Below are 23,543 nucleotides of genomic sequence, written 5' to 3'. Positions count from 1 at the left end.
AAATTATTACATTTTCAATTTTCTACTCCATTGTCTTTGTAATTTGATTAGCCGTCCTAATTAGTGCTATTGAAGAATTTGTCCAGTGTCCTGTGGTATTATATGAAACTGTGCACTTTCTGTGTGTGAAAGAACAACTTAGTCTTTCTTTGCCACAGGATTTTGGAGCTCCAGGAAAAAGGCGACCTGGACATCCTGAAGCAGAAATGGTGGCCGAAGAAAGGCCGCTGTGACCTGCAGAGCCACGCAGATGCCCAGCCGGAGGGTCGGGCACTGCGTCTCCACAGCTTTGCCGGCGTCTTCTGCATCCTGGCTGCCGGGCTGCTGCTGGCCCTCCTGGTGGCTGCACTGGAGACCTGGTGGAACAGCAACAACTGCCGGAGAGAGCAGCCCAAAGAGGTGACCACCGACTCGTCGGGCCCAGGCCCAAGCCTGCTAACCCAGAACCGGGCCATGGTGGCCACAACGGGTCCCCCTGCCCCACCAAGGCCCCGGTCGAGACCCAGACCCCCGGGCCCCCCGGTCCTGCCCAGAGATGCCACTGCCACACTCTACTTTATGGATCCAGCAGGCGCTGACGCCAGCCCCGATTTAGTAGAGCTGCAGTACACCCAGTTATAATAGGTGTGCCCCTGATGATAGTCCAGACATCATGTGATCAATCTACTCATTCTTTCTCATGTTGGGAGAGAGGTTGGGGTGCTTTGTCAGGGACTTCTGAGGCTTCTCTCTCATACGACACATGAAAGCATTAATTTTCGGCCTGAACCAACAATCAGTCACTCGTGCTCATGTGAGAGAACCGCAGCTGGAAGGATAACAGTAAATGTAACGTTTTATTACAAATTCAAAACCACACACTGACATTGTACTTCTGAGTCGACATGTGCTTCAGTTGTACAATAGCTCTCTTTAGCTAATCCATTCAAGTCTTAATGCTTTAGAGCTCTTGACTTCATCTCGCTGCTGTCGACTGGGCAGCCCCTCTGCATGAGGCGTCCAGATAACTAAGGCTTGACATGGATCCCTAAACTAAAGTGTGAGCAAAAGCAGATAGTAAAGAATCTGAGCCTTGACCTGCCTGTTTGACTTGACAGTCCAACAATAACAATCCAAAAAGAACCACTGGCTGAGGACACCCATTTAAAACCCAGTCCTGTCCTGAAAAGACACACAGTAAATCAAACTCCAACCATGCTGGTTTTTGGTGAAAATGAGAGTTTGAGCTACTGCTGTTGATTTCTATTTGAGTCTTTGTGTGCAGCTGCTCTCATAATAACCATATACTGCTGTCATGTGAGATTCACAACAAACCTCACTGTTTTATTATGGATATTGTAGAAGAGATGATGTTTTAGATGTGTTGTTTGAGTATAATCATGGTTGTGTGCTTCATTATGACTGTTTGTAGAATTGTCTTGAAGCGATTTTTCTACCCAGGAATCTTCTGAGCATCAAACACTTACCCTCTGTAGGCTTGAAGTGCGACTGTGAGAGCTTTATAGTTTTTCCGGCTTGCTGCTGTCCATCTGTCTTCTCAGTAATGTCACAACGATAAGACAGTTATTAATTCATGAAAATAAAATGAGAATATTTTTTAATGGATCAGAGCAAAGGCAGTTTGCAGTTGATTGACAGAAAAAAATATTTGGCAAGAATTCTGACGTTAAGTTCAGCATTAAAGTTGTTTAATCACGGACAAATGGCCTTTCAAATCCTCTCAAAAGTGAAAAGTTGCTGCTTTTCTCTTCTTTATATTATTATAAATTAAATACTTTTGGGTTTTGGACTTGTGATCAGACAAAAAAATCAGACATTTGAACTTTTTGATAGGCTTTCTTCTAAGTTTTTACCATTTTATAATTGATTAACTAAACAAATTTGCAACCAAAGAGAGTAATAATTTAAGTTTTTTATAAAGCAAAAATGATAAACATTCATAGTGTGTTTATAGTGTGAGGATTTGCTGAGTTTATATAATTATTTCATTGAATACCTTTTTTAATTTTTGACAGCTTATGTTGGACAAGATCAAGCAATTAAAGGACGATACCATTACTCAACAGTCACTTAGTAAAGCTGAGCACCACAACTTCTCACAGCCGCTTTCAAGCCTGCAGAGAGCGAGCGTTCATTAATCAAAAGATCCGGGTGGAGTATCACTTTCAATTGTTTTAAGCATCGCTGGAGCCATGACAGCACAAATATACAGTATGTGGACATTATGACAGCCAATTCAAGCATAACTGGAAGCCTGTACACATCAACCATTGAAAGGTATAATTTGAAATTTTGGGAAACAGCCTTATTTAATTTCTTGCTGGGAGTTTGATGGGAAGATTGATACCACTCTCACATCTAGGTCTTAATAAAGAAGCTACAGCCAGGAAGACAGTTAGCTTAGCTTGGCAGACAGACTGGATGCAGTGGGAACTGCTAGCTTCCACTTTTGCAGAGCGTCTTTGCCGGTTGCCTCGCAACTTTATTATGGCAGCAAGACTCCTGTACCCAGTTGCATTAATTAACCTTCAGTTTAAAACTTTGTTTGACCCTTATGCACAATAGTAGTTTTTAAGAGTTTACATATTTTTAGCATTTCATAGCAGGGCATCAAGTTGCGCTGCTTTTTCCATTAATTGCATAGGATAGCCTCTCTACATGCACACCAAGCTGCTTCAACTTGACACCTTTACACTTAAAGGCATGAAAGCGATACAGATCTTTTCCTCCAATTCCCAAAAAGAAATCAAGTTCTTCCCAAAATGTTGAATTATTCCTTTTATTTCCTAACTAGTGATTAATTGCAATTATATGTCAATGTCCGGATTCAAAGGGGACCGTTTTGTTAATGTATGGTTGTCCTTGATCTTCGGCAGGTGACTAAGGATTACGGTCTGGAAAGGGTTTCTGGTCCATTGACATATAATGACATAAGCGCTTCACCAGAAGGGAGGCGGGACATATGGACAGACAGAGAGAGAGACTGGGAGGAGGCCGAGGCTCTTGACACAGGTCAGGAGGAGAGGCCTCACGTGCTGTACTGGATGGTCATTGGCTGTGTCAGGGCGAAGGGGCGGGGCATGGGGCCGGGCAGGGGTAGATTGTAGTTGCTTCATCTGTCATCTCACCCCATGGTCTCTCCTGTTTTTTGGCGTCTGTCTGTCTTTAGTGTGGCTCGACTTACGTGGGTGCATGACGATAGAATAAGCTACTGTTGTGTGGAGGGCAGGGTGCAGCCAAAATGTGTCAGATAAACAATCTCTTTATTTGGCTTCTCCCTCTCCTCTCCCATTTGCGTTGCTTCAATTAAGCAACATTAACTACTTTGTCTCCATTCAGATTTTATTGGCCCGCAATGTCTGATTCATCAGATTTGTGCCTCCATTGGAGCCTGTCTTGTTAACAGCTGATGCTCTTCATGCAAGAGTCACCCACTGTAGATGTGTGGTCACCTAATTGTGGAGAAAATTTAAACACTTCTGCATGAAGAGACATCTTCATTTTAGTTCATTTCAGATGTAGAGACATTACCTTTTACGACGCCATATTAAAGATTTAGTGCTTTAAGGTAATGTCTCTGTTGAAGTTGGCTGCTTGGAAAAAAAAATAAAAAATCCAGCATAATATGAATTTCTTTATTTGGATTTCCTGAACAAAGCTGAAATAAGCAAGTGTGTTTTTTTCAGCATCCTTCAAACTCACATGAACATTAGTAGATGTGTATTAGACTCGCTCTGACTGATTAATATAGAGTAGACTGCACTGCATGTAAACTGCTCATGACTGTGTCGATGAAACAACCATTGTAACCTGTCTCTCTCTGTCTTCGTTCACTCTCTGTCTTCATCCCATTCTTTCTTTTAACCTCATCACCCCTTTCAATGCACATTCATTCTCACTTTTATTCTTTATCACACTCCTTCTAAATTACTTTCATGCTCTCCCTTCCATTAAAACCTCTATTCACTACCTTTTTCTTTTATTCCACACACTCTACTATGGCTTCTTTCCATCTATTTTTAGGACAAAGAGGTGAACCTGGAGCAGGTCCACCAGCGTTTGAACAGCCTCCTGGACGAGGACTTGGCCCACAAGCAGCTGCCAGGCCAGTCTATCGAGATCTCTGCCCTGGACATTGGCAGCATGCAGCCCAGCCAGTCCCTGGAGGCCTTGTCTGCTCGGGACTACCCAGCCCATCGGGGGCCGCCGCGACTCTCTGTGACCACCTTCCTCCAGGAGGGTCATGGGGCAGGAAGGACACTGGGCGTGTCCACTGGCAGGACCTTGCCCCTGCCCCTCAGCAGTGCCACCATGCCCTCTATCCGCTGCAAACACAGGGCGCCCAATGGCGGACTCTTCCGGCAGAGTCCAGTCAAGACACCCATGCCAATGTCCTACCAACCAGTGCCAGGAGGACCCATCCCAGAAGCCAGTGAGCCCAGCCACGGGACATCCATCTGAGCACGCCGAACATTCACAGACACTCGAGCTCAAACAGAATAGTGGAGAGCTGAAGTGAGTGCTAACAGTGTGGAGAGATATAAATAAAACACTAAAAAAGGATTTTTATTACCAGTGCTGAAGAGTCAGTCGGACGACATGTGACAAGACACTGAGACTTTAATGTACATATTTGTAAGTACAAAAAGAGAGAGAGAAGCAACATTAAAGTGTATTTTGAATATTCTCAACAGTTGAGTTTAAAAAACATAAAAGTATAAAAAAAAAAAAAAAAACTGTTTGAATGGCTTTGTAAATTTTGTTCTAAATGAATAAAGGTGACAATTCTTTGTGGTTGTTTTCTAAGTGCCAAGTTCAACGATGTTTTCTTTCAGATCAACATTAACTGAATGTACTGTGAGAATTCATGATAAAAGACATTTCACACTTCAAAGACATTGGAAGAATTGATTTGTTTCATATGAAAAAGAATAAAAAGTATGATACAAAAACACTGAGACGTGTGCTTGGAAACATGTTTAGCGTAACAGCGCTGTGCTGTCAGCGTGTGTCTGTGAATCTGTGACTCGGGGATCACTGATAAAATGTGATGTTTTGAAACACAATAGGAGGGAAATGAAAGCCTGTAATGTTTCATCACGTATTTTCCCAGCACTACAATTAGTGCAATAAAAGGCTGCATAAAAAAGTCTGAATTGATGAGCTTGATATTTTGAATGGGAGAAGAAGAGAAACTTTTCGAATTGGATTTGAAAAATGCGATTTGCAACGCAACCAATTTGTACAATAATCATACAATTTTCAAAGGTTACTCAGACTTGGACGCATTATCAGCAGCTCATTGCATCCTCTCTCCATTTCCCTTTTCCAATTCTTACTGCTGGAAGATGTTCTTAACTGTGCCTATTACAAGAAGACATGCTTAACTGTAAATGACTGAAGTCTGTTATTGCAGCAGGAAACACTTATACTGAACATTTTGCCAAGAAAGGATTCATTAGATATTTCATTTGTTGGTCCATTAATCTAACCAGCCTTCAGTGTTTACCAGTTCCAGGCAAGAACTGGGAATGGGAGCGCAGAAGAATGCCCAAAAAACAAACAATACTTGTTTTTCACCCATGTTTGATCCAATTAATACCAACTGATAATGCCACATCATGCCCACGTTTGCCCCCAAAGGCCTCACTTGTGGCACAACTCTCAGCACACATACAGTCCCTGAGGGGATGGAAGAGAATCGCTCACTCTGGGTCCAACTCATAACCTTCACCACCACCAATCCAAACAGACACACATATGGGACCTTCAATAACAAATGGGACACCAGTGCCAGCCCCAGCATGAGGGGTCCACATGGAAATGGCAGTTGGGAAAGCAAGCAGACTACTAAGCTGGATGTGGGTGTGCAAGGGGTCAGTGTAATGGCATTTGTGAGGGAGGGAAAAAACGTTTTTGTTTTTTTTGGCCAATATTTGGTGTTAGTGGAGATTCAGACTGAAAACAGCTCAGCAGGGACTGTGTTGGTGGGTTTGTGTTGTGAGGTACCAGTGAAACAATGAAATACAAGCCAAGGAAGGAAGTCCAGTTTGAGTAAGATCAGTGAATCTGATACCAGAACGCACAACTTAAACTGCAATTAATCCAGACAAACATTGCATGAGAGAATGTCATGTACTTTTGTAGAGAAATGTTTTTAACATTTATTGTTGTCGATACATTTTAGATCCTATCGTGCAGCATCGCCTGCAGCCACTGAGATGATAGAAAATGTAGCACGATGTTCTTGATAAAACATTCCTCCACTCCCCTGCTGATTTTCTGACCTGCTGCTCCTTTTGCAAATCCAGCTCACTGCCCGTGTCTGCTTGGAAACTACAAGATCTTTGTTCAAATCTTACCGACTGCCACTGGCGATAACAACTGATCAAGCCAACTTCTGGCAAGTGCTCTGTTACTTCAACCTCAAAACCCAACTTCCACCCAACCAAGAAAACCAGGATTTTCTTTTAATGCCTTATTGGAGAAAATGTCCAAAAACTCAAAATTGCACTGTTGTAACTGCTATTCTCTGCTTTTGAACATTTCAAATTGATTCTTTTTCACCTTCAGCACTGAGTTCGTTCGAGACACAGGATGAATTTCCATGACCAGCATGTGTCTGATAAACTCAGTGTTGATAATGTGCTGGAATTCAACTTCCTCTTTCACATAATTTTCCCTTTCTCCTATCTGCCAGGTGTGCAAGCAGATCAAAGGTTCATTTAATTGTCATGTTACAACACAAGGTCGTACGATGAAATGTAAGTTGTAGTCCCTTTCTGCTACACAAGAAAACAACTATTTTTTTTATGATGGGGTGTTGAGGATGAGTTCAGGAGTCTCATAGCCTGAGGTGGTACTTTGTAGTATGGTGGTATGAGAGTGGATACTGCTGTATCTTTTCCCAGAAGGATGAATGCAGGGTGAGATCACTGTGGCTCGGGTGAGTGTTATCTTTTAGAATCCTTAAGATACTCTAGGCTCTGTGCAGACACCTCACTTCGCTGATATCAGTAGCTGTGTTTACATGGGATGGTATGACTAGGATCTGGCGTTTACATGCAACATAAAATGTAATCGGAACAACTGTGTGACATGCGTGAAAGTGGTGTAATGTCATGTCTTTTAAAGCAATGATAATCAGAATGTTAGGCTCCATGTAAATGCAGCTACTGATGCTCGGTAGATGGGTACCGATGAACAAAACAGTCACTGGACGCAGACCTCTGAAGTAAACACTGTGATTTGAGCCCATTTCTGACTTCTCAGTCCAAAATTCTTTGTCAGGCGCCATTTGCAGTTTGCAGTTGGACATTCAGATGAATTTCTGACATGTCAGAAAATTTGGTCGGCCTTCATCAGGCTCTCGCACAGTTGAAGCAGACCCAGGTGTTGATTCCCCAAGGTCAGTGCTCCTTTTACTCACTGCACCTGCCTGAAGTCGCACAAAAGAGCATGGAAAAAACTGCTGCCCAGTAGCCAAGATATAACGTTAGCAGTTAACATATCTGGAAACCACGGATATGCCCAAGGTTGACATTTGTACCAAATGTGGCATTTTGTGTGACAGTATATGTGTATTAGCCACCCTTTCACATCAGGTGGTGAAGGGGGATGGTGGTGGCATCATTACAAGCCACAAGACTGCCACAGTTCAGCACTGCGGGGAGATTTCCAGCAGTTTTTATGGCGACCTAAACAGGAAGGCGATTTTAGGCTTAACCATCATGGTTTTACTAACCCTAACCATTTTTGTGCGCAACTAGAGCATAAGCAAGGCGTAAAACTGAACCTAAACAAATGTAAAGTAGCAACATAAGGAATTGGGTTGTTCATCACTCACTGCACCTGCCTGAAGTGGCACAAAAGGCGTGGAAAAATTGCCTGATTCAGGTGTTTGAGATACACCTCGTCCCAGTCACGACTGATGCAAAAAAAAACAGGTGCTGCCGTGAACACCCTCATCTTCAGCAGCACTTTTTTGTGTTAGAAAAAGCAGGCAGTAGCTATTTCCCCTGTTATTGCAGCCACTGACCCACACTGCTGGCCTGGCTACATTGTAGACTAACATCTGCCTCCTCTAACACACATGGAGCGACCATCTGCTTGTTTTCACCTGAAGGCAAAGACTTTCACCGGGAGAAAACAATGAGAAATCCTGGAGGAGTCACTGCTGCAGCAGAGCGCACGTGATCCCTCACTGCAAGCTCTGCCAAATGTGTTGAGTGGTATGGCACCTGGCCTGGCTCATGCGTTGGTGGGAGAGCGTCCAGAAATAATAACCAAGGTGGCGCCACTTGACTGTACTGTGCCCCTTCAGTTGAAAACTTCAAAAAGGAAGGAAGGACTTTTTAAATTGCTTCCCTCGAGTCTAAGTGTGTGCATGCACTTCGGCATTCTCGAGTTTGGAGATCTGTCTGCGCTCATATGTGTGTTGAGATTGTTGATTTGCCCCCGTCACCTTTCCTGTCTGGCCGTCCTGCCTGCCAGTCTTAGATGGGGTGTTGGGCGATGCTATAAAGTCTCCATGGCTGTGCTCAAAGGAACCACTGACCTTGTTCTGAGAGCTGAGCCGAGTCCTGTCAGAGACGTACTTCCTGTTTTTGCCTAACACAAACAGTCCACTGCCACCACTTTGTGTCAAGACTCATCTCATGACATGGCCTTTTTCACCTCCACATCAGATACACAAGCTCTGCCTCACTTTCCACGCTTTGAAATAAAAATCCAATACTGCAGAGGAGCTACTGAGATGACTCTCATCTGAAGAGATCATTGTAGAGGTCATTCTAAAAGACAAGTCCGTTTTTAGAGATTGCATAACGCAGAATGAAATTGAAACATGTGTAAGTAAAAAATCTTACTGTAGAAATATGGATAATGTACCGTGCATGGAAGACATTTACGTTATGGACTCACACTGCTTGTAAAACCGAAATCTCCATCAGTTTTTCACATAGCACATTATCACAGGAACAGGGTCTTTGTAATTATACAATTCTGCCATACAAGACTCGCATGAATAGTCTGTATAATTAGCTCGTGTGGGCAGTGTGAGGCAATCTGCTGTAAAATAACTTCTATTCTCCCTGCGGGGGGATCGCTGACCGTCTGTCCAGACTGCCTCTGCAGCCTTATTATCCATTCATTGGGCCATCATACCTTAAGCTGCACGCAGGGCTTTCGCTTTCTTGTCCTAAGGGAAGCTCTTTGCCTTTCTTGCCCCTGAAACTTTCAGTTTTGATGACATTGACTTGAATTGTTTACACATTTAGTACTCGGCATAAGAATAGCCTCTCAGCTTTACTTGACAGTATGAATAACATGCAAACATGATACGCACAACAAGGTTAAATAAAACCTTTTATGTGATGTCTCAACCTTTCTTCAAGGCGGATTGTCTTTTTTGGTAATGAGCTTTTTTTAAGGTCCATCTGCTACCTACAGAGGCATCTATAGACAACGCAATAATTCACTCCTTCAAATGAATGAATAGCAGATGGGGAACTTTAATTAGGAAACATAAATTGACTCAACTACATCTCCTAAAAGGAACAGTTCGATATTTTAGGTGATTAACTTAAAGGTGCACTATGTAGTTTTGGGGAAGATATTTTAACCAGAAGAGAAGAATCTTCATTGATTGTGTTTTAATGCCTAAACAAACTAAGTAAATAAACTGACCTTAAAGGACAGCACAGTCTGATACTGTTTTACTTTGTTTATATGTGGCGGACCCTGCCACCTTTCTAGCTTCAAACAGTGTTCTGGGGACCTTATTTTCCTCTGAGAACAGCTTGTTTATTCAGATATGGAAATTATAAATATTTCAGAATTTTTAATATTACCTCATTAATATTGTAAATATGAAAAATCTGAATTTTATTTTCTTCTCCAAAACTATAAGGTGGTCCTTTAATTACTTTTTTCTGCTGAGAGTAAGAGGATGCTAGGATTGATACCACTCACATATCTGAAAAGCTAATATGAAGCTACAGCATTTAGCTAACTTAGCTTAGCACAAAGCCTGAAAAGGCTGTCTCCCAGCACCTCTCAACCACACAAAAATAACACGACTTATCCAGTTTGTTTTTTTGTGCAGATTAAATTGTAAAAAGAATTAAGTGTAAAAACAAACACAGTTTTGTTTGTGATTGTTTTTACACGCCTGTATGGTGAGGTAGTTTGCCTTTAAGGTACATCATTTATTGACATTTTAGGTAATATTCAGTGACAGCAGATAAAATAAGCAGAATGAGTTACACAACAAACAAAAAAAGCCCAAAAAGATTCAGAATGCAGGCTGTTCAGGCTGAAATAATTTAACATGCAATAATTTTAATAAACAAACTAGCTGTTCCAATGGAAGGTTGAGAGGGTAAACAAACTGAGAGTCGGCAGCCTATATTTACACAGACTATAATTATCTGCTACTACTAGCCTGAGCCATTTTCATTAAAAATGTTTTGATGCTGTTGTAATAAGATATTGGTTATTTTTTTTCACGTTGCACTTTAACCAAACCTTATGAAATGTTGACATACACACACACACAGACTGAGTGAGGACGATAAAGAAAGAAGCTGTGTAAAAACAAGACCTGCAGCAGGCTGTTCGCTAAGTGCTAATATGAGCATGCAAACAGGCTTACAAGTATAATGCTAACAGGCTGATGTTTAGCAAATATGCTTACTTTATCCTATTAGCATGTCTGGTACGTAGCACCATAAGTGTTTCGCCAATTGTAATTTAGACCTCATAATGCTCAATGAAGTCAGGTGATCAGTCACTGTGAGGCTGTACAGCTACATGCTAACATGCTCACAATACATGCAAATATAATGCAATGTATGGTGCAACTGAGGCCGATGAGAAAAGTCATTAATTTTGCAGGTAACCTACTGCCTTCAACAAAGGTGAAGAGAAAACTGCACTTCACTCGTGGCATTATAATAAGAAACAATGTGGCTCAAAAAATGTTGAATTTTTAATGGAGCAGAAGGGCCTCTGTTGTGAGAGTACGGGTGTTACGCAATGTTATTTCATATTGGTAAAGCTGCATAAGTGCTTTACTGTTAAATTATGTATTATTCACTCTTTATTAGACTATTTTGTGGTCCAAAAATATCCAAACTTTAAAAACAATTTGAAAAGAATGTGACAAAAGTGTTTTCTCAAATGTGTTATCCGAGTGTGGGAGATTGCCCTTTTCTACTGAGGCAAATACATTTGACTTTTGCATAATGTTTGCATTTAAAAACAGCTTCCTGGCCCAGACAGAAAGTCATCTTACAAAAAATATTCCCCCAAGTGGGAGTAAAGTGAACAGAACAGTTGTGTACACAGTATAATATAGATGGCTGAATGACACAGCTCGCTGTATATTCAAAATAGCTGATAAGGGTAACTAATGTCAATGAATACAATCAAATGGCCAGATGAGCAGTAAGTACTTGTAAGTTGTTTTTTTTGTGAAAAATGCCAATCAATTGGCAAAAAGTGAGGATTTGCAGCTTTACTTTTTCTTGGATTATACTACAGTGACCATCTCTGTTATCTCTGTTACGTCAAAGGGAGACGAATGATCAAGGACATCAACTGATGATCAGATGAACAGAGGTGGCTTGATGCATCCAATGTTTTATTCAAAGCTGTCACTTTTCTGTAGCCTACAGGGCAGTTTATGTGAGCTTACGAGGAAGTTAAAGCACGAGTTTTATACATATATGTATATAATTTATTTTCTTTGACTGTGGTTTAATCAGGTGTTGTCATGCCTGAACAAACGGTACGAGTTCTGTTAATGTGAGGTATAATTGTTTTTACATTAATCCGCTGAATGTGGTTGGTGTCTTCTCTGACTACCTGTCTTACCTTGGCTCTTAACAGAGAGATAACAGGGGTAAGAGCAAAGGAAACTTACAGTATGTGACACTGTGCACATGCTTACATGCCTGAAAATAGCAGCATGCATCTACATGCAGGTCAACGAAGTAAATAAGTATCATGTCTACTGATGAATTCACCTCTCGTCCATAATGAGCTCAGGTTCCTTAATTAGTGTTAATGCTTCTGCACCTTCTGCAGCGTGATTAAGAAAAAGTATACACGAGTACAATCACACTTGAATAAGTATCAATGTGTGATATAAACAATATATCACACAATCACATACTGTACGAACTAAAGTTACAACAGAAACCTTTAGAGACCTACAGTATCCAACAAAGTCTACAGTTAACTTTTAAAAGTATGAAAGTTACATAAACCACGAGCACTTCAGAGTCTTGTGAACCCTGTGGGCTCCTGGTGTAACCATTATAAGGGTCTAAAATGAAAAACTTGGTACTTCTCGCCATGCAGGTGTGTTTGGCATATTGGATGTTTTCTTTGATCTTCTGTCAGGTTACTGTGAGTGGTTCCCTGTTACCACAGGTGTCATCACACGGGGGACATGTTCCCACCAGTTTTTGAAATAGCCGATTTTGTCCGCATCACTTTTAAAAAAACATGATTTGGTAAAAATGTTCAGAAAAATAGCCTGCATCAAGATGGCTGACTGACATGTACTGGTGCTTTCTGCAGTAGATTTGATTTTGGCACTGTTCCGTTGACATGATGCTACGGTTGTTGGTGTCATGCATGTTGATGAGTTACTTGGTTGGTCAACATTATTGGGCATCTCATGTTGAGTATTTTCACATTATTGACTCTGGTAGCTTTTGATGCGTCGTTATGCATTTTCTCCTCCAGCGTAATTATCTACTCCTCAGACTAGAGATGTGGATTTTTAGTCACTGAGTCACACTCGAGTCGACTCAAGTCACTTTTACTGACTTACTACCTGACTCAACAGAAAATAAATGACTTGAGACTTGTCTTAGACTTGAGACATGATGACTTGAATGACTTGTCTTGTTTTCATTTTATGTTTTCAGTCTAGTTTTTTGCAGTCTGACTGTCAGTATGAGCCTCACTTGAGTCTCATACTGACCCTCACATTACATTGCCAAAAACACATAAAGACCTTCTAAAGAATGTCTCTTCATCTGTTTCCACCACTTTACAACACAAAGTGACGCCCTTGTCTGCACAAGAAAAGGCAGGCTTGTGTTTATAGCACCACTCAGACACACAAGGGAATTCAAAGTGCTTTACAGGGACATAGAAATGCAATAAAATGAGGCATCAATGCATTAAGACAAAAAAGGAAATCAAGCAAATAAGAAGTCACATATTAAACAGAAGTTATAAATATACTTATTAGAAAGCCACAGTGAACAGTAATGGTTTAGGCCCTGATTTAAATGAGCTAACAGTTTAAGCAGACCTCAGGCGTTCAGGAAGCTTGCTCCACTGGTGGCTCAGCTGCTTCACCTAGCTTAGTTTAGACGCTGGGAACACTGAGTAAACCTGTCCCACCTGACTTGAGGGGTCTGGATGTTTTGTAACGAACAAGTACTGAGTGTATTTAGTGCTTTATAGACGAGTAGAAATATTTAAAAATCTATCCTTTGACTCACAGGAAGCCAGTACAGTGATCTAAGGACTTTAAGGACGAGCACACAAGGTGACACGATACATTGTTATATATGGTTTTGCACTGTTCCACTGATCTACAGCACAGAAGAAGAAGACTGCAAGCAAGTAAAACATGGGGAAAAGAGGCCTTTCCAAATGTTTATTTTGGAGAAAGGAGGTGTACTCACTACATTTGTTAAACCTCGACTGAATGTAAACAGAAACCTCGCAGGAGGAAACTCAACAGGGCACCTTTATGTGAAACTACTACCTCAGCAGTATGTATGAATGCATTTACTGCACATGCTGGCAGGACCAAGAGTAGCGTGCCTTCAGCCTGTTAGTACGCTGACTGGAAAAGGCTGTGACTTGAACTGCAGTGACCTCAATACGAGGCACTAAGGCCACCACATTCACTTGATTTATCATTGGCACTGTGAAGTGTATGAGAAAGCCAACTGCCTGTTCAAAATGACATCAATTATATTTTTAGCCAACTGAGGCAACAACGTTACTGATATTTTATTCTTCTGGCATATGCCGAACAACAAGGACAACAAAGAACAACAAAGCGCTCTGGCAGGTCGGTACTGCAGGGGAACGCTGAAGCCTCTCCTTCTTACATCACACAGCTATCGGTGACCTGTGCACGGCTTGTAATGGGATTAATTAGGATGAGATAATGACTTTGTTGTGAAGCCAAAACAATGCCCTCGCAGCTCGATAGGGTCAATTAGCAACGACCTATGATTAGCTCGACAGATACTGCTTTTGATAACACGAGGTCTCCTCCTTCTGCGGGACTGTTGTTGTTATTTTGGCCGCCGTGTGCTGTTCCGCTTGGTGTTTTGGTTCTTTTTGTACCGACTTCCAGGTCAGGCGAATAACAACGCTGGGCTAAATCCATCCCTGATAATATCCTCATTAAATCATTTATGCCACATATGTTTTTCCAGACAACATCAGAGGAAGAGTTCTCTGGTTGAGCTGCGTAGAGTAGCATCCACCTTATGCCACACTTGGGTCAAATGAATGTGGCACATCCATTCTTCTTCCTTTGCGTTGCTTGAAAACAGATTAATATTTATCATGAGGCTCAATACATGTGAAGTTCTCCTACCTGAGCAGGGCAGTATTAGCTGTGTGATAAACAACTTCTCACTATTTGATAAATAATCCAAGAGAAACACAGCATCCCGCCAGAGCTATGAAAGTTTTATGCCCTGTGCCGCAGAGGCTCTTTCTCTCGCCGAATAGCAGACATAACTCGGGGAGCCGGCAGAATCCCAATATTTCTCTATCTCTTCCCATCTATTTTCTCCCCTCACTATTTCTGTCTCTTCAAATACGCCCAAAATGCCTACGTCTCACTGGCTACTTCTGTGGTGAATGTTTGTATTCAGAGATGGGTTGTTTTTTTTTACGCTCGTGGAGAAATGTTCTCTGCTCGCCAACAGGTTGTTATTCACCCACACTGTTTAAGCCTTGATATGCGTCTTCCCCTGCAGCCGGCCAGTTAATGAAGACGCTATTTCTAAAGCATGTGTCTCAAGTGCAGCAGAAGCAGTAGAGTTAACTGTCCAAACAGGAAAAAAAAACACGCTCTGTTTTGGAAGATATCTAATAAGCATGTGATCCAGACTGTTGCTTATTTGGGGAATTTTTAAGAGTGGCAGCTTGTGTGACCATCTGGTTAAACGAAAAGCAACAGACCTCAGCGATCCATCACTTTGCTGTCTTAATTTTAATCGTACACATTCTTCCATGAACTTGCTGAACCTGAGCGATCTATGAATCTTATTCTGCTGCGGTTGTCATGTTGAGCCAGTTGTTGAAGTGTTTTGGTGACAGTTTTGACTAAAGTATCCCCACATTTGTCATATTTACTTGAAAATAAGAATTAAACCTATCTGGATGAAGAGAAATCATTTACTGCATCTGTAGTGGTAATCAATACACAGATTGGCACATTGTGTATTGATAACAGTCACGGAAATACTGTGCGATCTTGCTCCCTGTGATTTGAAACTAGTTTAGCATGTATTTAGCACAGCTATTCTGTTATTGTTAGTAGTGCTGGGTCAGGCGTGTATGAGCTGACCAATCAGAGCAAACTGGTATGACAGAGGGCGAATACAGTGCTGCAACACTGGCCAGTATGAGAAAACTGATTCTAGTAGTAACCCAAAATAAAATTGTGAACCTGAAAATGAGCACTGGTAAACAGGTTTAACCCTTCGGTGGACAAACAGCAGTGAAGATATTCAACTTTCTGAAAAATGTTATACAAAGCTTTCATCGTGGCAAAATCATGCTGGTGGACAGAAAACTGCAGAAAATGTGCCAGGCTCTGCCAGGCAGAATGGGATTGTGGGAGACAAGGGAATCGGTTTTTAATCTCCTTTCTTTCTTTCTTTCTTTCTTTCTTTCTTTCTTTCTTTCTTTCTTTGTCTCCCTGTCTCTCTACACACCACTATCGCTGTGTTGCCCCATTCCTTCTGTAATGAATCTCTACTCAGTTTATAGTTGAATTATTGCAGATGGATTTAATAATTAAACTGTGTCATCAGAGAATGTGGTGGTTAGAAACGAAAACATTAACACAGTTTTTTTTTTTTTTGTTCTGTTTTAATGCAGATCTCTAGTTTGACTAGTTGCAAATGCAAATAGTTGCAAATTTTACATTTTAGAGAAGCACCCAGTCAGTATATACGCAGACAAAAGGTGTAGACTTGAACCTACTATTTGGATTTGCAGTTTTTAATCCCTCTACTGCTTTGATTTATTATTAATGCCAGCAGTGAGATATTTAGGATTTATAATTCAGGTCAAGATGAAGGTGAGAAAATGTTCTTGAGATTGTTTGATTTGGTTGAAATGACAGACTTTTAAACACCAGGAACCGGTTTAAAGGTTTGTATTCTGTTGTGAGATGAGTGGAAATACACTGTGGATAGTTGCCAACAACTTGGACAGCACATGAAATGTTATCCACGGACTATAAAGAAAATTGATGCAACCTTTGATCGAGACAGCAGTAAGTGTGGAAACGTGTTTGTACAGTTTAAACTTTTAGCCACACTAGCAGCATGGCTCTGTAGATGCCAACGCCTGACGCCATTTGTCCGTCAGTTAGCCTCTTTGATCTAGAATGAAATATTCCAACAACTATTGAACGGATTGTACAGACATTCACGTTGCCCTAATGCCCTACCTTTGACTTTTCATCAGTAGGTGGTTTTCACTTAGACAGTGAAATATTTCACCACCCACAAGACGGACTGGCACAAAGGTTAACATCTGAGGTACTGAATGAAATCTCTTCATAACTTTTAGATAGATTGTAAGAATTTTGATTCATATATTCAGCACGTATGACTTGTGAAACTTGACTGATCTTTTATCTTTTCATTTAATCAACATTTTACTTTGAGAGACATGTGTTCCTGACCAAACACTATATCAGTGATTACTGTTGGAATAAAGAGCTATTTAACATTTATGTACATAAAAGAATAGCACTTTAAATTTGCTTTATATCAATTGCATGTTGCCATTGTCATTGCATGCAAGTTACCATCTTACTCAAAGCACAGCTGTGGCTCAGTTCAGTCTTGTTAAGATACAGTGCTCCTTGTGAAACGGACATGTTACTAAGTTTGGAGCGAGTTTTACAACTGCATACTTTTTCCTTTTCATTACAGCTGATGCTTTTAAAGTTTAACATTAACATTTGTCAGTTTGATGAAATAATTAAAAGTAGAGCGACCTTGAGTCTGTCTAACCTCCAGCAGATGTTAGATGCTCGAATAGAAACACACCTCGCACCAAATGGCTTAAAGATTACAGATTTTTGTAAAAATAATGCATGGCTTTATTCTATTTGTAATAGGCCAGGCTTTACAATGAGCTTTTTCAGGAACTAAGTGTTAATTATGCAGAGGAATATCTACTTGTTAATTTGACTGAAACAATTACCACCTTAACCATTATAATTTCTAAGTAGATGTAAATTAAAGCTACTAAGTGAGGATATTTATGTGATTTCAGAATCTCTCACATTATTCTGATCCGCAAGTTTAAAACTGGTACAGTTGCCAGACTTGGAGACAGAAATGTTCAAGTCCATATACTGATAAATCCTTTGATTCCTGTTGAAAATTTGCTCAGAATTCATTATTTCCACTCATTTTCAATTTTGGCATAAGGTCAGATGCTGTTTGTTATTTCCCGCACCGACAAATTTGCAAACATTCGGCTGCTCTAAGGCCAAATTTCCGAGCATAATTATTTCGAAAGAACAGAAATTAGTCATTTATGCAAAAAGGATATTAACCCCTTGTCACTTTATTCACTACATTGAAGTTTAGTGACTGTTTGTGATATTCACGAAGCAGCTGGTAGTGATGATGCCAGTTTGTTCCAATCCAGAAAGATCTGATGATCGCAGTGCTTCCCATACAAAGTTTAGACTCCTGCTCTACTTCAGAAAATACATTCCTATGCAAATTACTGAGATATCATCTGGAAACTTCTGGTGACTTTTTTGAGGAGCAATTATTCTCCTGCAGAACAGAGTTGGCGTTTCCACTTATAAACCTGTTGAAACAAAGTGAAACTGAGGTTGCCTGTTATCTTACTTTGTTCATTTCTCTCTGAAAAACAGGAAAGACACAGAACCGCATTTCCCATGCAACACAAGCTACTGAATGGCAAAGGTCACGTACAACCTTGGAGCGGTCACAGATATTTTGCACAAGATTATAATTTTATACACCCTCAAGCAAACCAGAGGAGAGTAGAATTATTTCAGTTTGGTACTCATCCCACTTGGCTCTCAAATTATTCTACATATTTGTTTCTGTTTTGCATCACTTCCCCAGCTTTGTCAGAACCTCTGAGCCCGGGCGGCAATCCCTTGGCCTCGTGTAGGATTATGAAGCAACTGGTGTTAACTGAGAGGCAGCCAACACACTGGGCACAGAGTTAACAGCCTCAGACATCCACAGCGCAAAGGAGAAAGAGATGCAACCACCAACCAGACTTTAAGGCACCAGTGAGCATGATACACTTGTCAAAGTCGTTTCCAGTCTGGCTTCCTTTCCCCTACGCGTCTGACTGTTGGGTTAGAAATAAATACAAATTACTGCTCTACGATCACAATAATGACCCTGGATTCTGAACCATCTCAGCACAATTAAATTTGTATTTGAAAAACCCCCCACTGGCTGAGTTTTATTTGTTTTAAGCAGACTGGTAGTAAAATTTTGATTTTTTTTGCTGAGTAATTCACACAAAGATTACAGTGATTGATGTCCCTGTCTGTTCAGGAGTGGAGCTGAAAGTATGAGACGACATTTGCCAAACTATGAGTCATCTAGTATTAGGTAATGCTTTTGTCAAAGATATGCGATATTCACAACACTTGAATCCAGTGCATTTACAACTGTTTGCTTGTTAGTAATACCCATTACTGTTCAAAACTTTTGATGGATTTCCATGTTAGTAATCGGGTTATTGTCAACTGTCTGCACTAATGTGACTTTGTACTTGTCATGCACATAAGAACCGGTTATCAGGAAAGGATTTAGAGAAATCCTACTTAACATAGTTACTAGATTTCTTGTAGTGGGGTGTTACAGCTAGAGTGCGCATTCATGACCGACACTGGGACAGGATTGTTGTGGAAGCAGTGCAACAGGATGTAAGTTAAGCAGTTAAATGTAAAGTTCAGGCTGAGTTCAGACAGACAACAGCCCTGTGTGAGACAAAGCAGCCCGTCAATTATTCCAATGAGGACAGTCTGTTAACACAGCGGGGATGCAACGACAGCAGGCCCAGGAGAAATGCGTGTTGTCTGGAAAAAACATTGAACCTTGCTAAACTTCTGCTGCAACACAAGGAAACATCATCCTGCAAACCAGAATGATACGTTCAGCGCGCAGGCCAAAGTTTCCCCCGAATCTAAAAATGGTTTTGCTCATATGTGACTCATGCTCTGTCGACACGTACACAGGTATTTCTTCAAGCATTTTCTAAAAATTGAGCTTTTGGAAAACTCCTTCCTCTCTGTTAGTGTTTAAGTCTGAACAGGCAGAAACTGAGATTTTCGGAAACGTAAGTTTCAGAGTATTTGAGTTTCTACAGTGACAGAATGGATGTTTTATTGTTTGTATATTGAGACAGACACAAACAGACAAGGATAATGTAGTGATGAGAAAGAGAGACAAATTATCCAAGAAGATTCATGCGCGATCCTCAATCAAAGGTCAGATTTTTTTGCAATGCGACCTCAGTCTGAGCTGTCAATTCAGAAGTCATGCACCATTCACATCACTCCAGATCAAAATTTTGTCACCATTTTGCCGTTTTGGATGAAATATTGTCTCTGTGAAGCTTGTTCGCATCACTATCCCAGTACTCCTGGCTTCGACTCTGCATCCATACACACTTCTGTACAGAAATAGCAGCCATTGATCCGCAGAAAGACATAATTAAAAATTGGTTATCTTTCTCCTTATCCTCCTCCTCCTAGTACCCGATCGTTACTGTGCATCTGCATCTCTCAACATGGATGAGAAGGAAGCGAGACGGCTCACCTGGCAGTTCCATCATCAGCTCTGGAAAAAACTTAGTTTAATTTTCCTTTTTTGTTTTTTTGTGGAACTAGATCTACTAGCTACACATGGCATTTTATTTGCCCCCGGGCAATCAGGCAATCCTTTTTGTTGAAGCCAAAGAGTTTAAGGCTCATAGGGAAATAATTTATCCGTCGGGTGTACCTAATCAAAAACAGTCCCAGGTTTCCCCCGCTAACCTGGAGTCTGGTGAGCTTGTAAACAGAGTGTTTGTCCATCAAGGAGACTGTTTCACTACAAAACCCGCTCTCTCCATTTCTCAGCACCAATCTTTTTGATTATCTCCCCAATTTACATCTTCATCCGTGGACAATATGAGAATTGAAGAAGCCCATCTCCCGTTTTGGGCTCGTGTTTTCTTCAAGGGTCCTCGCAAAGACAACACGATACGCTAGTTTCTCAAAGAATTGGGCCAAGTGGGACAATTCAAAATATTTATTACATGAAGTCAGAAGCAATATTTGTCTGTTAGAGACTGCATCCCATCTGATGAATTGTGTTTGAGAAATAATTGGTACACTGTGGGTAGCGCTGTTAGGCCTCTCGCTGGAAGCTGCGGTACGTAGACGGCGGATGAATAATGGTGTTAGGCAGACGGCCGGGAAGCTTGAATATTAATCTCAAAAGTGTGACAGATGTGGTCACTCTGTTAGAAGGACGGAGGAGAAATTTATTTATGGAGTGAGTAATATGACAAAACACAAAAATATGGACACACCCTCCTGCTGCATAAACAGGCAAACCCATGTAGTCACACACACACACACATGAAATACACACCACAACTTTCACATGATGTCCTTCATTGCTGCTGTCCCAAGTGCAAGTTTTATACGCATTCAAAGTTCATGCTGACAGTTTGGGTGAGTCAGCCTGTCCTCTATGAAGCGGATACGAGCTGAGCGTGTGTGTCGATGTGTGTGTGTGTTGTAGCTGCTGAAGTGGGGTGGGTGGGTGGGTGGGGGGAGGGTGCCGTGCCTCAATTCCAAGTGCCTTCAGCTCCATAGCTGCACGCAAGTTGTGTCAGCAGGCCAGAACTAAACTGCTGCAAGCTTCAGCTGCTCTGCTGATTGAATTCGAAGTGGATTTAAGGTGAATTATGAGTGTCGACCTGGGATTATCATCACAAAGTCGGTTTGCTTATTTAAATGTCCGTTCAATTATTAAAACCCAGCTCTGCTTTTCACAAGTCGGACACAAGACACTGCAAAAAGGTCTCTTCTGTTTGAAACACACCGATATGCCAAAAATAAAATATAAATCGCATTCTGTCGACTAAAACATGTATGGAGTTCATTGTTTATTGATAAATTGTATTATTATCATCAATTTTCCTTCCTTATTTGCATGAAGCAGAACAATAAATATAGCAGGATTTTCTGTTGTTCATTCAAGGATATTTCTCATAAAGAAACTGCTCTTGGAAGTAAGACCTCCATGTGTGATCACCCAGAGCCAAAAACATATTTGCATTTAATCCATAAAAAGATATTTCAGACGTCCTTGTCTGAAAAACATATTTCTGTAAAACATTTATATTCTTAAAGCTCTGTCCTGTGGCATTTCCATGCAAACAAACAAACAACATGACATTCAGTGACTCTCAGCTGAACACATTGGGAATGTGAATTGGACGTGCTGAATGTGAATGTGACTGTTTTTTTTATGCATACAACATAAATAAAATATTTGAAACCAGGGTTGTTAAGGTCCTAGTCTACAGCTCGGAGGAAACCTTTTGCTGGTGAGTCTGGGAGCTCACTGCTACCAGGTGTTGATCATCAGCAGGAATGTGTATTGTGCAGGGCTGCACCGAACAATCTAACAATTATACTTCAGAGAGCTCCGCAGGCATCTGAGGTGTGAGGGGACTCAGTCCTCAACACTGCTTTGCCTCATCCTGAGAAGCAGACACATAAAGCACATTGCAATAATGATCATGGTGGTATATTTTAAAATAAGTATTAATAAAAGAAATAAAACATTTCACAGATGCCTGATCAGAAAAAAAAAAGTGGTGAATCCATGCTTTGACCGGGCGCAGCCATCTTACTTCCTTGTGACGGGTCGAGGCACGTAATGCAATTCAACGTATTTACTAGGGACGGGCATTTCAGACAAAAAGGCTTTTACTCCAGTCACCGGGAACCATTTGCTGATTATATGACTATTTGAAGATCCGCTTTTGTATGTACTGTAGCATATACTGTAGCAGCACAGGCTTAAACTGACCTTGTGCTGAAAATACTGTTCATCTGGAGCCTGGTAATAATAGCGCGATTCTACAAAGGCCTGTAATCATGTGATACCTGGTGTTATTTCCAGGCGGCAGGAAAAACAAGGGGAAATATATTTTTCCAGAGAAAACCAAAGTTGCATGAGCTGTTAATTTTTTTTTTCTAATCTAAAGACAAAAAATGTCAAAAATTCAAAAATCATCACCCAACCCTAGTGTTATGTAATTGATGGCGGAGATTACGTTGACGCAGCCCTAGTATTGTGTCACCTTGATCTAATTAAATAAATGCAAGTTTTTGGATAAGTAAATAGTGAATAAACATAATTTATTTGGGTTTAGGATTGCTTGTCAGACAAAAGAAGCAATCTGAAGATAGAAAAATGAGTTTGAAATACCGTAATTATCAGTAATTAGTAGTAATTTATCAGGAAAGTTGCAGCCCTATGACTCGTCTGTGTTCACCTGCAACTAGAGAACAACCTCCAGAAACTGCTCCGTGGCACCTCTGGTGCTCAGAAACTCCACAGCGAACCTTTAATTAAATATTTATGAATTGGAACATAATGTACAGGCAGGAGTTTGTTAAGTACCTAAAAATACGGCTCCCATTAAGTTCGCTGAGTGCTGTGATTTATCTTTGTTTCTGTGTTGTTTGACCACAGTCCTGAGCCAAACAGTTCAAAGACATCATCATGGACTCTGGGGGAATGTGGTGAGCATTTTTCACTGTTTTGACATGAAAGCCTGAACAAATCAAACAATTGTAAGTACAATTTTAAAAAATCATTAGTTGCAGCCCTAATGAAAATGTTTCGACCAGATGTTGTGTGAACTGTTCCACTATTTCAAGTTGCGCTTAAATCCAAGATAAGTGGATCTGATTGTTGACTCCTGACAGCCTTTTACGTTTTAAAGGATCTCCTCCAAATTTTGATTTGGCATGGCATTGTGTTACACTCAATGAATTCACCAATTAAGTAATTGCACACAGTTCATAAAAAGCCTGCAGAGAGTTCTGTCACAGCACACTGAAGAGGGTGACCTGCCAAACGTCTGTGCCTCGTCCCCCCTCGTGCTATTTTTAAATGTGTTGAAACGCTTTTGAACGTCTCAGCATCTTTGGACCTCCTTCTCAAGTTCTG

At 40.8% G+C, this 23,543-nt stretch overlaps 1 protein-coding gene across 4 annotated transcripts in view; it reads left to right on the top strand.

Annotated features, from left to right (window-relative positions):
- Positions 1-4,954, top strand: part of grid1a (glutamate receptor, ionotropic, delta 1a) — a 245,317-nt gene extending 240,363 nt beyond the window's left edge. The window contains exons 15-17 of one of the 4 annotated variants that reach the window (XM_084375778.1): positions 159-399; positions 2,877-3,012; positions 4,024-4,954. In XM_084375778.1, the coding sequence (XP_084231904.1) occupies positions 159-399; positions 2,877-3,012; positions 4,024-4,436 (790 nt within the window). In that variant the 3' untranslated portion in view covers positions 4,437-4,954. Of the gene's footprint in view, positions 1-158; positions 625-2,876; positions 3,013-4,023 lie in introns of those variants that run through there. The other 3 variants (XM_084375779.1, XM_084375780.1, XM_084375781.1) reach the window with 3 other exon arrangements.
- The last annotated feature ends 18,589 nt before the right edge of the window (positions 4,955-23,543 follow it).

This window comes from Pagrus pagrus (genome assembly GCF_965226575.1).
Source record: "Pagrus pagrus genome assembly, chromosome: 15".
Taxonomy (NCBI): Eukaryota; Metazoa; Chordata; class Actinopteri; order Spariformes; family Sparidae; genus Pagrus; species Pagrus pagrus.
This window is presented reverse-complemented; position numbering and strand designations above follow the sequence as displayed.